This window comes from Synchiropus splendidus, chromosome 7, assembly GCF_027744825.2.
Source record: "Synchiropus splendidus isolate RoL2022-P1 chromosome 7, RoL_Sspl_1.0, whole genome shotgun sequence".
NCBI classification, from domain to species: domain Eukaryota; kingdom Metazoa; phylum Chordata; class Actinopteri; order Syngnathiformes; family Callionymidae; genus Synchiropus; species Synchiropus splendidus.
In genome coordinates, this window is record NC_071340.1 from 5,389,818 (window position 1) to 5,405,536 (window position 15,719).

A 15,719-nucleotide genomic window follows, 5' to 3' on the forward strand; every position below is an offset into this window, starting at 1 on the left:
ATGTTAACCAAGTGGAGGTGCTGTGAAGAATGTGTTTTTGATAAGATAAATGAAAGACTGAATGACTGTGGCACCACTGTTTGTTTATTCCTCCCCTCCTTTTGTGGTCTTCTCCCTCCACTTTTGCTGCGAAGCCTTCGATTCTCGTTATTGTGTGAAATTTGTGTTTTTTGTATTAACTTTGATTATTAACTTTAATCTCCTTGTCCGAGTCTTCTGTACATCAATAACAGCGCATGTTGTCTATGATCGCTGTTTCAACCTGGCAGTGGAGGTTGATTTACCGACGTTGCACCAATCAGCTTTCACGACGTCACCTTCTGTCCAATTGCCGACGTTTTGTGTCTCTCACAGCAACGACAAACCTCCGCATTGGAGTGCGCTGCGTTGTTTTGAGTTCAGTGAAATGTTAGTTTATTCCATGTGTATCTCTGCTGGATCCTCTGCACGTTTTCACGCCATATCCGAGAGATCTCTGCTGGAGATGACGACCAAGACACCAGGTGCACACGAACACTGCACTGCGCTGATGTTTATTAGAACGTGCGAATATAGGTAGCTGCCTACACTTACATGAAATTAGATGTTACATGAAATCGCGCGCAAAACAAGAATTCTTACCTTAATAGGCAAGAATAAGTCTCGCGCAGGAGCAATGTTGACCTGAAGGGAGTCGGCTACAGGGATGCTGAAGGCACGAGCTGCTAGCTAAGCTAAAAGCTAACCATCACTACAGGTCTCCTTGGATCAGTTGTCTATGGCCAGTGGACGGAGAGGCACGCTGTGACTGCGCTTTACAGGGTGGGATACCGTGTAGAGACTCAATTTATGGCTCTATCATGAGTATCTGTTCATTTCAAAGAACATCTAAAATCGCGATATACTGTACTGTGTTTGATAATTACATATATTAATATAATAATGAATATATACCATGTACCCTTAGATTTATTACACTTTATGCATTAAATTTCACCTGTAGAGGCTGAATAGCGAATTAATTTGAACTGTTAGAGATAATTTGTTCAGTTTGTTTTTCAGGACTACTACTTAAATGTCTGGTGTCTCAGTAAAGTAACTCCCACTGCTACAACACCAACAGGAGTTCATAAGTAGCACACATGTGACCTAAGTTTGCTTGTGTTCCTGCAGATGTCCAGCAGCTGCTTGCGAGTAAAGAGAAAGTTTCTACTGAGCAACAGGCTTACAGCTCTAATCTAGACCTGAAGGGACAAGAACACCATCACATTAAAGTTGAAGAAAACGGTGAGGACCGTATCAAAGAAGAGGCAGTGGAACAAGATGTCTGCAACCTGTCCTTTATTCGTGTTGAAGTGAAGAGGGAGTATGTGGGCGAGGAGGAGAAGCCTTCACCCAGCAGCTTGACTCAACACATAAAAACAGAAAATGATGGAGAGAACTGTGCATCATACCCAGCCAACTACTTGAATGAACTTAGTCATTCGAACCACCAGAGGTCACTCACGTCAGACTCTGACACTGATGACAGTGAAGACTGGACAGAAACCCGTAACTCTCTGCCAGGTTCAAACTCTGTGGAGAATCCAAAAGATTGTGTGGATGAGAAGAAAGACGATGCCGATCACAAATCATTGATATGCTCTGGATGTGGGAAAAATTGTTCTTCAAAGGCTGGACTAATGCGACATGTAAAATCATGCTCTCCTTTGTCTTGTTCAGCTTGTGGAAAATGTTTTGAAAAGAGACAAAATCTTGAGAATCACATGAGAAGTCACACAGGCGAAAAACCGTTCAGTTGTCCTCATTGTGAGAAATGTTTTCCACAAAGAGGCAACCTGAAAGAACACATCAGGATTCATACTGGTGAGAAACCTTTTGGTTGTTCACAGTGTAATGAACGTTTCAAGTGGCGTGTACAACTGAAAACACACATGATTATTCACACTGGAGTAATACCATTTATCTGCTCTCAATGTGGTATGCGGTTTACAAGGAGAGATCAGTTGGAGACACACATGATCACACATACTGGAGAAAAACCTTTCTGCTGCTCTCAATGTGGGAAATGTTTTATGCACAAAGGCAGCCTGAAGGAACACTTGAAACATCACATAGATGAAAAACCATTTAACTGCTCTCATTGTGGTAAATGTTTCACTGTCAGTGGGAGCTTGAAGGAGCATATAAGAATTCACACAGGTGAAAAACCTTTTGTTTGCTCTCAGTGTGGCAAGTGTTTTACACGACGTGAACAACTCAGAGTACACATGAGAATTCACACTGGAGAGGAACCATTCAGTTGCTCTCAGTGTGGTAAATGTTTCACACTGAAAGTAAACCTGAAGGAACACATGAGAATTCACACAGGTGAAAAACCATTTGTTTGTGCTCAATGTGGTAAATGTTATACACAAAACCGTAAACTGAAGGACCACATTAGAATTCATACTGGTGACAAACCTTTCAGCTGCACTCATTGTGGTAAAAGTTTTACACAGAGAAGGAGCCTGACGACCCACATCAGAATACACACTGGAGAAAAACCCTTTAGTTGCTCTCAATGTGATAAGTGTTTTTTGTCAGGGGATTATCTGAAGGCCCACATGAGAGTTCACACTGGAGAAAACCCCTTCAGCTGCTCTCAGTGTAGTAAGTGTTTTAAGTGGCGAGACCAACTTAAGAAACACATGAAAACTCACATTTGTAATGAAGTTGATCACAAAATTATTTGACTCATGTATAATTTGGAATATTTGGGCTTTTCTGAATAAAATTGAATATTCAGGGAAGACTTTTTTTCTGCCCATGTCTTGATGCACAAAACACATGTGAGACAATGATTTTTGGGTGGGGGCAGAATTGAATGGAATTATAGTCAACACAGTCCTGTGATGTGAATGCCATTCCTCTACACCAACCAGTCCAAATCATCTGCACATCCAAGTATTTGCGATTCACAACATGGCTGACATCAGCTTTGTTTTTTGTAACAGACATCAACAAAGACCTGAGGACCAACGGAGCATCTAGTTTTATGTACATACAACTTCACTATGATACATATCACAACGGTCATCTATTTCCACATAATTTAGTTTTTAAAATAAGCCTTCGGGCCTTCTCTCCATTTTCTTCTGACGTCACAAAAGCTCTTTTGTGTAACCCACACTATAAACGGTGCCACTGATAGACCTCATGTGATTTTGTGACAAAGTCATACCTTGCTATGACCAACACCAGCAGTATTTTTAAATGTTATGGGCCAGGTCACTTGAGTAAAGTTTACATGGCCTTTCTGTCTGTGCTTATCGTTCAGCGACTGGCTTTCAGGAAGGAGACCTGCAATCCCCAGAACAAACCCTAGGCAGAGGTTAATGAAATGGACAAAAGAAGGTGAGATGGACCCAGAGACGTTCGCTGAACAACTGATGGTGCATAACGAAGATAATTCAAAGTACTCTCTTAATGCTCTGCGTCAATAGTTAGCTTCTGCTGCTAGCCACATGAAGGTTTAGCTTGATCCACAGCCGATTCCTTTCTTCAAGAGCTTTCTGGTAGGAGAGAGCATGGCCACTGACAAGCCGACCCCCACAACCACATGCCCCCAGCTCATGGAGATCATCAACTTCTGGTGATGTGAATTCAGGTCTTCCCTGGCAGTAGGTCCCCCGGTCATCAGATACAGGACCTAATGTCAAATGGACAGCTTAAGGGTTCCCCCCCCTACAGATGTGATGAGAGATATTCTGATGACAGGAGCTATCACCAGTTCCCAACGTTCCACTTGAAACTCCACTCCTGCGTGTGTTTGCTGGAGACACCGAACTCAGGATATGGCCATACAGGGTGGCCACTTAAGGAATTCCGCCCAATTGCAACTCTGTCAGATGTGGCTGAAGAGAGCTGCGCTGACTAAGAAAGATAAAAAAAAAAAGGTCGGGTGGGGGCCTACTACTGAGAATATCTTCACTCCTGAGCTGTGTCAGATCGCAGCAGACAGAGCTAAAGCTAAGAAGTAACATGAAGAACATGTTGTCTTACCTGACAAGTCACCACCGACAACACTTACCACACCCACTCTAGACCTGCTCCTCCTCCAACCACTAACAAGGGTCCACATTCTATGTGATTAATGATATTTTACTTATGATCATCATAAGTAAACCTCATAATACTTAGTCTAATAAAAGATTTAATCCAACGGACGCTGTAATAATGGGTAAGATAACTTCAATTTGATGCAGCATGAGAGATGTGTGTATGATAAGGATAGTGTGGGAAATATTTGGGGATGGAAGAGTGAGTTATGAAAGGCAGGAGTCACCTAGTACGAGAGCCAAGGAGGAACAGAGGAGACATCCAACCCAGAACCAGTCCAAACAGCCTGATCTGACCCTGAGTTTGTGGAGAAAAGCACCTAACTACCCCCAAAGATAAAGAACAGCAATGGATGAGGAGGATGAATTATGGATCACAGAGCCAGGCAGAGCCAGGTAGAGACTGGAAGAGCCAGTCAACAAGCAGAAGTAGTAGAGTGGACCAGATTATCTGTTAACAGCTTCACACCAAAAAAGGACTGAAAATGGGCAACAACAAGAGGATTCATCATCATCCAAAAGCTCCAAACCAAGGGGAGTCGACACAAGATCTGGAATCTGGAACTATGGCAACCTGAACCTCAAGAGACCTGGACCAATCAGTGGCGACAACACCCCAAGATGAACTTAATGTGTATAAAGGAGTCGGGGCGAGAGATGTCCCTCTACACCACTTGAGCTAAGGCTAAGTCAGGCGTAGTTGTGGACTCAGAGCTCTGTCAGAGAATACATTCTTTTTGATTTTTACCTGTTGTTTTTTTGGTAGTCACTCTCACAAGTAAACGAACACGTGGAAGATACATTAAAGGTGTATATTCCTACAGTTCCAAATACCACCAGTGATCAGGTTGGCCGCTCGAATGACCAGCTGAGCACCAGCTGCTCCTCCTACAGACCAAGTAACCATGCAGCTAGCTGCGACATCTGGAGAGACCAGTCAGCTGCTCCTCCTGGTCCAGACAATTGTGGCAAGATGATTATTTTTTTCCAGGTGGTTCTGAAAAAAATAATAAATAAAAATAAAATTAAGAAGCCTTTTTCTGCTGTTCAGTCCATGCCTTTCTTTCCCTGAGAATGCTGACAGGGTCAATATCAGAGGTTCGCAGGAGCGTGTTCAGTGTAGCAGTGGTCTTCCTGACATTTCATCTCAGTCTGGTATAATCTGCCACTTGTCTTGAAAATGAAGCTGCAGGGCATCCACACACATTGCACGAGGGGTATAACATGTAGTGGCGTTTTCCGGAAGTCCTGGCACATCTTGGGTTTCAACCTCCACTTTCATCAGAGCTTACCTGTTTGATGCCTTTGCAACCACTCAAAGTATGTGAATTCTTTAATTTTTGGGTGAATGGGCTGACTTTTGCAGAAGGTACTCCTTAAACTGCTTATTCGTACTACTTTATCTCTGATCAGCAGAATAAAAAACTCATTCCCCAGAGGTGCGTTGTTAGCATGTTCTAAGAAACTAAAATTCTGGCTGCACCTGGTCAAGCCGACCCATCAGTTCTTGGGGCTCTAACATGAATTGTGCAGAGAAGGTCGGTACTGTTGGAGTATTGTACTCAAAGCATCTCTGGTCAGATACAAATCAATACAAGTTTGTGGTCACTACATCTCTCGTCTTACACTAAAACATGTTGGGCTTGAATATGTTGTGGCGAAAGTCAGAAACAAAAAAATGATGTGACTATAAACCTCAAGTTCAAGATGACAGCATTTAGGTTTATCATGGAACTGTTGCAATGTGCCCAAATGTTCAATAAAGTACTTATAGACACGGAAGTCATTGTACACAGTGTTTTAGTTCGTGAAAAAAATGCAGTCGATTAAGACACTGTTTATGCAAAGAAATCAAATGAAGTGCAATCTTTTTCTTCCTTCAAGTAAAATGTAAATTTAAGCATAGTACAATCAAATGTAAACATAATTGTAGTGCAGGTGTCTGCATTTAAAATGGTCGCTGTCGCTGTTGAGGATGAAGAAGCAGCTCCCACTATCACTGGGTGTGATGCTGCACAGTTATAACTGTAAGCCAGGTTTTAAAAAAAGAAAAAATACGGAAAGTGTTTATTATCTTGACACTATTTGGAGATAGATTATTGTTTTTTTTGCTTAACTGCCATATATGTACCGGAAGTCATGAATCTTGAAACATGCGCAGACTTGCGCGGCGCTCCTTTTGCAATCTGAGAGGAGTTCAACACACACCACAGCGTGCACGGAAGGTCATGCCTTACTGATATACATTGTTGAAAAATATAAAACAAAACGAGCGTTGGGAACCAAAAACTGACATTTTATTTATCTGATACTTAGTCACAACACCTACTAAACGTTTCATTTACAAATGCCCCACCTGTCCGGCAGCAGGAAATCCACCACATGCATCTAACAGTGAGGACCAAAACACTGACGTGAGGTGTGACCAAGTTCACTTGTTATTCACCATAAAGGCTCAAATCCAGTAGAACTATTCAATCATCTCAATTCAAACTAAGTAACAAGCAACTTCAGTGTTGTATGCACTCTGTTAGCAGAAAAATATGAGAATGAACTTTTGCTGCACACTCATTCCTAGGCTAGCCACCTGAGGGTCTTCAGAGGGACACTCACTTCATTTCAGTGTTCAGATCTGAAAGTGCCCAGAGTCAACAGTGACATTTCCCCATCCTCCAGGAATATACATGTGAATAAACTCCTCACCGACTGCTTTGGGCGCCTCCGACCAAAGAATCGCTGTACCTGTGTGCTGATACAGAGAAAGCTCACACCCTGATGGATCATCGGTTGCATTAGCCTGCTTACCCTTCTCACTCATGCATTACACACTTGGGACTCATACCGTAGCTGCAGCTCCTTCAGTAGCAGTTACAGCTACTTTTGATATGAAGATGAAATCTAGCGCATCACGTCAGTGTTAAGAGTAATGAAATATTTTCCCATCTGTGGTTCTATGTGGGCTGTGAAGAATAAAAGCTCACCGCAACATGCTGACTAAAATAACTAACCAGTCCATTTTTGGAACAATGAGCAAACATTTAACTGCGAAGAGCTATGAGTTATGAACAAACTAGTTCATTTAGAAATTTGTGAGCTCAACTTGGCTCTAGAAATGTAGAAAATGAACTTTCCCAACACTGCACCTCCCATCTCATCATCCTGTGACAACATACGTGTCGCCACCCCATATACACATCTCACAAGGATGGGCGTTTATTGTGCAAACATGCATGGGAATTTTTCTTTGAGGTTGATCCATCAGTCAGATATTGTCAAAAGGGGTGATGTCTTTTTGAGTTTGCTTCGCTCCAGTCTGACACTGGCCATGGTGACCCTAATGAGGTGATCCATGTTGCCATGTATGTACCTGACAAAACAACATGCACATAACATCTTTTTGTTTGAGAATATTGGGACCATCCTAGAGGAGGATAAATGATCTTTATTACTGTTGTTCGGTTTGTGGAACACTAATAAAATCTATTTTTACACCCAACACAGTGAATGGACACTATTGAAGCAGTCATACTACTTATTACTATATTATTAATATTAGATAGACAGATGGTCCAGAGTTTTAAAAAATGACCAGACATCACATTATCATTCTAAATAATGTGTTTTTGGAATCGATGTGAGCGAGTAGAACGTTAATCGGTCACCAAAATGTTTTGATAATCGTGATTTGTCCCAGATGGCTTGCCTTAAAACCACGTAAAACGAAAGTTTTTGAGACGTCGTCAAGACGCGCAGAACACACCGCACAGCAACGGCTTAAGCCTGGAGTGGAGGCAGACAACAGCTTCCCAGGCCGCTCGCGCCATGTCCGAAACCATGTGTCGTTTACTGACTTGCGCAGTTGTAGCACAGCTGCCAGCTTCCGAATAATTTTCAAATTAAAACACAACACGCAAATACATATCCCCAAAATTATAGTTTCCCCACTAAAAACTACACCAGAAATCGTAAAGTTGAAAATGCAAACGGAAAACATATGGTTGTTCTGTTTCCTTTTCTGAGTGAGTGTAATTCAGTATGCAAAATATATATTTTGAAAGGCTGGAAATGTTGCGGAAATCGTCACCAGCAAAACAGAATCATCGGCATGTGTGACTTTACCCTCATGGTTTCTGAATGCGAGACGGTATAAGGTAGTGATTCGCATTTGTTTTGTTTCAGTCGGATCCATTTTGCTACTGTAGTTGTGTGGTGTGTGACGCTGTGGTTTTGCTTGACTCTTCGGTAATCGATGTGCTATAGCGGGAATGAAACGTATTTTCTGGTGAATATCTGTTTAATGTTATGTGTTACTGTCTCAAGTTTCACTGAAAACTTTGTTCCGTTAACATTGGCTAGTGAGACAAATGTATCAAACACGAAATGTTGAAGACTTCGGAAGTTTGGTGGATAAGTCGAGTTTTCCTCTTTTTCACCAACAATGAAGATGGATCAGACGACAGAAGAGGTGAATGGGATCCAGGTTGAAGAGATGGAAGAGATCGCTGAGACGCCGCAGCAAGAAATGGTGATGGAAAACGAAGAACAGGCGCCTGTGAAGGAGACACTGGGGTCAAACGAGGCTCCGCCTTCTCTTGTGTGTGAGACGGCGTTTGATGATTCTGAAGACTCAGTCAGGTATTTGCAGACTGTCCGATCTTTAAGTCATAATTATAGAGAAAATTACAATCCCTTTGGTTTGTCCTATAGTGACAGCTCTTCTTCCTCATCGTCATCTTCATCGTCTTCGCCAGCCCACGTTCTGGAGGCTGATGATAATGATGACGAAGGCTTCAGTCAGCCTGCACCCATCAAAACTAAAGATGAAGTCCTGCTCGAGGTCAGCCTGTTGTCCATGAACGTGTGTCTAGTGTTGCGTTACTCAGCAAGATTATGGCATTGCAGATCTGTCACAAGTCAGAGCATTAATCTTGAATGTCTGCTAGCTGTCTTTTTTTAAATGCAGACCATGTGTTTATTGGAAACATGACTGTGATGTGTGAGTGACTGTGTGACCAATGTTTATTTGTACCAGCAGAGGAACAGCTTGTTATGTTTGTGTTGATGCTGACAGCCACTGAATGCCACTCGGCATTGCTGTCACCCAACACCCAACTTATTATTATTAATAATTTTTTTGGTATGCCCACATTTTCTATTGTGTCACCATTCCAGCAGGAGGTCACGACTTCAGCAGTCTCCATAAGTTACGTGTAATCTAAATGATGATATGAATATTTCTTATTAACAGAAAGTGTGTTGCAGGAGCTTCCGTCTGTGGAGGAAGTAAATGTGATTCTGCCAGATGAAGCAGAGCTGAGGCCAGCAGGAACTGTGTCCAGCGTTGTCCAACAGCTTGGTAAATGAAGTGACTTCACAATTGCTCCATGCAACATGTAAATGCTTATATTGTTTCTTCAGTGGTGGTCCAGTCTCACAAGGAAGCCCCTGCTTTGACTGAAGACAGCATTATCTTTCGTTCGGATCGGCTTGCATTGGGGAAGGTAGGTCAGAAAAAGACCTGAGTGAAGAGAATTGAGAGTCGTAATTATGCCTGAAGACACAGACCTGGTAGACAGTTCGTTGGTAGAAACCATCGTTCCGGTGGGCAGCCGGTGATGATTAAGCTCAGCACGGAGCTTTTCACACAATGGACAATGGAAGGGTTGGACAAATTAGTTTGATCCCAAAATGAGAAAAGATGGCAGCACTGTTGGATCACTGTCCAAAGTCAACACTTGGAAATGATCATGCCGAGTGAGTCGCTCAAGAAACAAAGACAATGACAAAACGGGTAGAAATGAAAATGCTGGAACATGAAAGGTTCTGGGCAGAAGCAACAACAGAACCAAACTGCTGCAGATTGGAGAGAGATTTTCACTTCAATATTTTCAGCTGTTTATTCTGCAAGAGTGCAATGTATTGTGTTTCAGGTGTTCGAGGTGTTTGGTCCAGTGTCCAGTCCACTGTACATCATGCGCTTTAACACGGCAGAGCAGATCACCAATAAAGGTCTCATCGAGGGTCTGGTGGTTTACTACGCACCAGACATTAAAGAGTACACTGGGTACATCCTCACACAGCAGCTTCAACTGTGAGTACACTCATAAAAGAAAATTGCTATTGGAACTATGAAAGCTTTTTTTGAATGTTTAGTAGGAATGAACGCAGCTCCCACAATGAGAATTTAACATGAACACACGAGCACTTTCAGCATTGGACTCTCATGTTACGCGCTCATTCTCCGTGTTCTCCGGCTCCAAACACTATGACAGTCCTAGGGAAAACTCTCAATAATGACAGGAGCTACTGAGTATCTGGATCAGTCTTTATTTTACATTGAGTGGTCCAAATAGATTTTCTGACTTGGTTCATGTCAACACATGCTGGGTCTCCCGCAGCGCTGCCGCCTTGGCAAAAGGCCACTGTGAGAATAGTAGCAGGACAGGCCTGGCCAACCCGCAGCTCTTGACCAAATGAGCTGCCGAACGGGCTGCGATTTTGGTCAAGTTGCTATTGAGATGATCGTTTATACAGGAAATACGAGACGAAAATGTAAGAGCAATTCCGGCTGTCAAAATATTGTTCAAAGACTTTGACTTGCGTTTAACTTTGAACGTTCAATGCTGATGTGAGTGGCGGTCCTAAGACTTGGACCGTCATCAGAACCACACATTTGCTGTACTTTTGTGACATTTGATTGATAAGGTGGTTCCTTGTGAATAAAATACCTGGCACATAGAAGGGGTGGTGGGATGGCTGGGCATGATGACCATGCAAATAAGTCAGCAGTTTAGTAAAGTCTTATCTAACCAGTTCACATTGGACAAAGATGGAGGGCCCAGGTGGTGCTGTACCTGTGCTACATTTGGACCCCTAATGGTGTAGTGCTGAGAATTTGAGACCGCTGGTCTAACCTAACCTAACCTAACCTAACCTAACCTAACCTAACCTAAGCACAAGTCCACTCTTGTATGAGGAGTCATATAGAGACTTGACTCTTCGACCAAGACACAAGTTGGTCGATGCAAACCAAAATGAATCCCACCAGTTTTATTTAAACTGTATTAATAAAAGGAAGTGAAAGCCTAGTTGAAATATTAAAATAATTTTGCTCTGCTCTTTTGTCCCTTTTTTTCCCCTGCAGTTTGAAAGGGTCAGATGCATCCTGGAAAAATGATCAAGAACCACCAGAAGAGGTAAGTGATCTTCTGCACTTGGCTCTGTTTTTTTGCTGATCTTACTGGGGTGTGACTGTTTCAGGCTTTGGACTATAGTGATGATGAGAAGGAGCAGGAAGCCAGGAGGAAAGTCAAAAACTCCAAAAAGAAAACCAAAGATGGTAATTCAATTTCAAACTCTTTTTCTCACATCTGCGTGCCTGTTATTTCCCTCTCTACTATGGACCCTTTCTCTATCCCTCGCCGCCTCCTCCGCTCTTCAGTGACGCTTTCATCCTCTTTTCCAGATAATCCTGCCAAGAAACAGCAGCACCCCTTTTACCAAGGTGCAGAGGGATACTCCAGACCTGCCGGCCCTCAGTTCAGACCTCAGCATTCATCAAACTCCCCCTCACTGTACAGACACTCAGTCCCACAACCTAGACACACCCCTCATGCTCCCATGTATCTCCCCCCTCCCTATATGTATCATCTGCCACCTCCTCCTACCCCCAACTTCCATGTTTATCCTCCTCCACCTCAGTCTTTCTTTAACCCTTCCTTCCATCATCCCTTCTGGCCTTCCAACTCAGGATCTCCCATCTCCGGCACCCACCTCCCGCCACCCCCGCCACCCCCAGCTGAGTGACGCCTGTCCGATACATAATGAAATTCCACCCACGTCATCACAAAGCGGACTAAACTGCGCATCCCTACAGTCTGATGGCTGTAAACCCCTCTCCGACATATGAGTTTGAAGCCATGATTTGCATACAGTGTATTTGAAAAGGTCACTTTAGATGTCATGATGGTGTTCAGCTATCACAAGAGGAGCCACATACACCTGTAGTGCTGACTTGTTTTCCCTTTTTGTAAATGACAATGTTCAATATATCTTGAATGCTCTATTGTTTTTGTTAGCCATGATGAATTCATTTCTTTATTATTAATAACTAATTGAAATAATGATGATGCAAAGTTAAAACTACTTTTCTGACTGACTACTGAATGGATTTCATTGGATGAAATATTTGGGTTGAAAACACCATCCATTATGGTGACTTTTTCTGGGTTGCGAACTGATGTTTCATCCAGTATGAGCTGCACTACCCTCTATGAGCTTTAGTGATGGGTAAACCAACCATTCATCTACACCTTTGTCTGTGCCATATTGGCGCCATCTGCTGGAATGAGTATAACTATATTGGATTTAAATTGACATTAGATCAACATTAGATGTCCTTTATTTTGTCCCACAGTGGGGAATTCTCAACCTGCTGCCAGGTTGTATAATAGCAACCAAACAAGCGCACACAGAGTTGTCAGCTGAAACATAGATTACTCTCCTGATTGGTGAAAAGGTGTCCTCTGAATTTCTTGGAACAAAAATCTGCGCTCTCTGCAGCCCTTTTGTTTGAGATCCCTGACTTCAGTTAACTGTTGCAAAATGATGAGAATTATTCTTCAACAGCTTCACAAACATGACTTTATTGGTGTCAAAAAGACAGACCTGCTGACAAACAAGTATCAAAACAATGCTTAATTTAGATAAATTACAGAAAATAAATATTTGTTGTCATAAATAAAGGGTGGCTGTAGTAACCATATTTGCTGTACTTGGTACATACACAACTACGCCTCTTGAGCTTTGCTGCGCTCTCTCAGCTTTGACGGTGGATGTGGAATGTCGTGTACCGGTCCACATTCTCCAGGCTCAGCGCCACAGGCTGGTGGTCCTCCTCTGCCGTGCTGATGTACCAATTGGGGTACTGGGCAGACATCAGCGTGCTGACGCTCCTACCCGCGTCCGTCCGGTGGAAGAGGAAACGCATCATATCACTCCCAGGGACGATGTTGGACAGAACAGATTTGTCTGCCACTTCCTGCCAGCAGAGGGACAAGTCATGAGGCTACTGATGAACTTGTAAATGTTCATAAATGTTCACATGTTCACATTTATCTCATCGGACTCTCTTCCGTATGTGGATCTAAATCGGATATGTAACCAATACGACTGCAGTATGAATGACCAGGTCACATTCATCCAACCTATACGTCAGTAACAAGCAAGAGAGCACGCGCTCACAAACGTACATAAAAGTTATTCTCTGTATAGTGAAGCAGAGACAGAAATGTTTCCTGGAAATCGGTACTGACGCCACTAGCTTTTTGCTTTACATTTTTACCTGGTCCATTTCGTTTTTCATCGTCTGACCTGCAGCCAGAACGATCATAAGCACTAGTTTGAGGCGGAGAAAAGACTGAAAACCATCCAACTAAAACGGAAGTGTTATTCCAGTGAAACCACCACCAGTGAAAACCAGTGTTTTAACTTGCTCCTTAAATCAAATATGTAGCGCATGTGCTGGCTCTGGTCGGGGGACAAATTGGTGGTCAATTTCATTAGAGATGTGAACGACCTTGCCGAAAAAACATCGTATTTATCTAAAAAACAAATTCGAATTGAGCATTAAGCCACGCAGTATGAACGTGATGGCAATGGTTGAGATGTCAGTTCAGAGGTCAAAGTGTAGGCCATGCAGTAGTAGTAGTAGTAGTAGTAGTAGCACCCAGTATCGGAGTCATGTTCTGAAGGTCTATGTGGAAACACACCTCCAGATGCAGCTTGGGTTTGCCGTCCTCCTGCTTGCACGTCAGGTACAGACTGGTGTTCTTAATCCCCAGAGCCACCGTCCTGGCATTGGTGCTGGGCGCCGGGTGGATGTAGGTGGACATGTTGAGGCAGACTGAGGAAAGAGAGTCCACGAGGCTTGTTATGTGCACATGAAAAGAACAGCGCAGAGTTGCTCCACCACTCGTCACTGACCTTTCCGACTCTCGTTCCCACCCTGCAGCAAGACCGAGTGCAGCTCCATGCTGTTCTCCACAAGGATCAGGCTCCTCTTCTGGGTGTCTGTCACTGAGCACTGGAACTCGTCATTCTTCAGGAACGGGGCGGGGGGAGCCGACATCAGCTCGAACACCACTTGTTCTGTTTGGAGAGAAAATCAACTGTGGTCAGTCAAACTGACAGTGGTGGAGTGATGGAGCTCTCTCTCTCTCTCACCTTCCACGATGCTGTCCAGCATGATGTCCAGCAGGTTCTCGTCTGTGAAGGCAGTACTGAGCACCGGCTCAGATTCACCATTCTTCAATCTCCCTACAGCAATGACAAGGTTGACCACACTCCTCAGGCTATGTGGGTGGCTTATAAGCTCCAGGTCCAAGCCCTCTGGTAAGTGTGGTCTCCACTGGTCACTCAAGGAGCGCTTCATCGAGAATTCCATCTTTGTTTGCTTCTTGGCCTGGAGGAATGGAGGCATCACATTTTCAATACTTAAAGCGACAGCAACAGATGCCCCACTCTGTCAGAGATGTAGGGGCGCAAGTGCTCCTCACAGTAGTATTTGTCATGTATGAAGTAGTAGAGTCAGCAACTGATTAAAAGAGGGAAAAAACTAATTCTGCATCAGAATTCTTGTAATGGGTAGTAGTAGAAGTATGGCATCCTAACTTGTTAGCACTTGCCGTCATGGCAGCTGTACGCCCAGTAACATTTCTTAGTTGAAGTATTGGTCACAACAGTAGCAATGCTCGTATCGTAGTATTAGTAGTAGCATTGAACTTAGATGTAATAAACAGTACTATTTATCACTACGAATATTTGCACTAGGTGGAGGATGAGCAGCACCAAAGAAACAGCAGTTCAGCAGTGAGAAAGAGTGAGACAGGTTACCTGCAGAGGTAAGAGAGAGATCTGTGTGTTCGTCTGCAGCTTCAGCCGGTGTGTGTCTGCCAGCCTTCAGCGTGGCCTGGCATTTATTGTCTGTCACAGTCACAGGGGGTTGGTTCTTACCGCGGTGATGAAATCCTGGTCTCTGACTCTCACACACGCAACTACACAAATCCCAGATCAGCAACACAGGGCCTTAATGGCTCATGCAGTCAGACAATTGGTGCCACGTGTTATTGTTTAACAGGTTTGTCATAATCCTTCATCGCGTCACTGTGGGCCCTTGATACTTCTTATGAGTAATAATAATTGAGTAGTTCAACAGTTGCCAGTACTGTTAGTGACTATTGGTATTAGCACTATTCTGTAGCAGCAATGAAAACACTAATATTCTTCCCAGTAGCCCAGACGTAGGACTAAAATAAGTGGCCCAAACACTTGTTGTTTCCAAGGTAGAAAATTCCACATGTGTCATTGAACCGCTTGCAATCAAGTCTTTTTTCTTTTGTTTCCAATTTTGGGAGATTTTCAAGACGTAAAAAAAAAAATCTGTCTGGCACTGTTGCGCCACTGACTTCCTCTCAGGAAGTGATGATGACGACAGTGATAATAGCGCTGGTCAGTGGTGAAAACATTCTTCAAACTCCCCTCACAGAGAATCTGGGACGCCACTCATTTTACACAATTTCTGTTCTTCTTTTAGATGTCACTTTAATTCACAGTGGATTTCCGTCAACAAGGCAAGGATTT

General features: G+C 43.2%; 3 protein-coding genes across 6 annotated transcripts; 2 read left to right on the top strand and 1 right to left on the bottom strand.

Annotated features, from left to right (window-relative positions):
• Window positions 1-363: 363 nt before the first annotated feature.
• Window positions 364-3,387, top strand: LOC128762647 (gastrula zinc finger protein XlCGF26.1-like). 2 transcript variants are annotated; one of them, XM_053871056.1, is made up of 3 exons: window positions 364-503; window positions 1,153-1,845; window positions 3,299-3,387. In XM_053871056.1, exons 1-3 carry the CDS (start codon window positions 407-409, stop codon window positions 3,355-3,357), a joined length of 849 nt encoding a protein of 282 aa, XP_053727031.1. In that variant the 5' UTR covers window positions 364-406; the 3' UTR covers window positions 3,358-3,387. The 2 variants fall into 2 exon arrangements, with proteins under 2 accessions (XP_053727031.1, XP_053727030.1); XM_053871055.1 differs by lacking the exon at window positions 3,299-3,387 and having other exon boundaries at window positions 1,153-2,787.
• A 4,776-nt stretch (window positions 3,388-8,163) lies between these two features.
• Window positions 8,164-12,828, top strand: naf1 (nuclear assembly factor 1 homolog (S. cerevisiae)). Of its 2 annotated transcripts, none has more exons than XM_053871072.1 (9): window positions 8,164-8,230; window positions 8,524-8,714; window positions 8,787-8,916; window positions 9,342-9,435; window positions 9,498-9,580; window positions 10,010-10,170; window positions 11,224-11,275; window positions 11,340-11,418; window positions 11,545-12,828. In XM_053871072.1, exons 2-9 carry the CDS (start codon window positions 8,524-8,526, stop codon window positions 11,883-11,885), a joined length of 1,131 nt encoding a protein of 376 aa, XP_053727047.1. In that variant the 5' UTR covers window positions 8,164-8,230; the 3' UTR covers window positions 11,886-12,828. The 2 variants fall into 2 exon arrangements, with proteins under 2 accessions (XP_053727047.1, XP_053727046.1); XM_053871071.1 differs by lacking the exon at window positions 8,164-8,230 and adding an exon at window positions 8,248-8,361.
• il1b (interleukin 1, beta) lies at window positions 12,716-15,005 on the bottom strand. Of its 2 annotated transcripts, XM_053871081.1 has the most exons (5): window positions 14,973-15,005; window positions 14,304-14,541; window positions 14,064-14,228; window positions 13,850-13,983; window positions 12,716-13,119 (listed from the first exon to the last, which is right to left on the bottom strand). In XM_053871081.1, exons 2-5 carry the CDS (start codon window positions 14,521-14,523, stop codon window positions 12,898-12,900), a joined length of 741 nt encoding a protein of 246 aa, XP_053727056.1. In that variant the 5' UTR covers window positions 14,524-14,541; window positions 14,973-15,005; the 3' UTR covers window positions 12,716-12,897. The 2 variants fall into 2 exon arrangements, with proteins under 2 accessions (XP_053727056.1, XP_053727055.1); XM_053871080.1 differs by lacking the exon at window positions 14,973-15,005 and having other exon boundaries at window positions 14,304-14,953.
• Window positions 15,006-15,719: the final 714 nt, after the last annotated feature.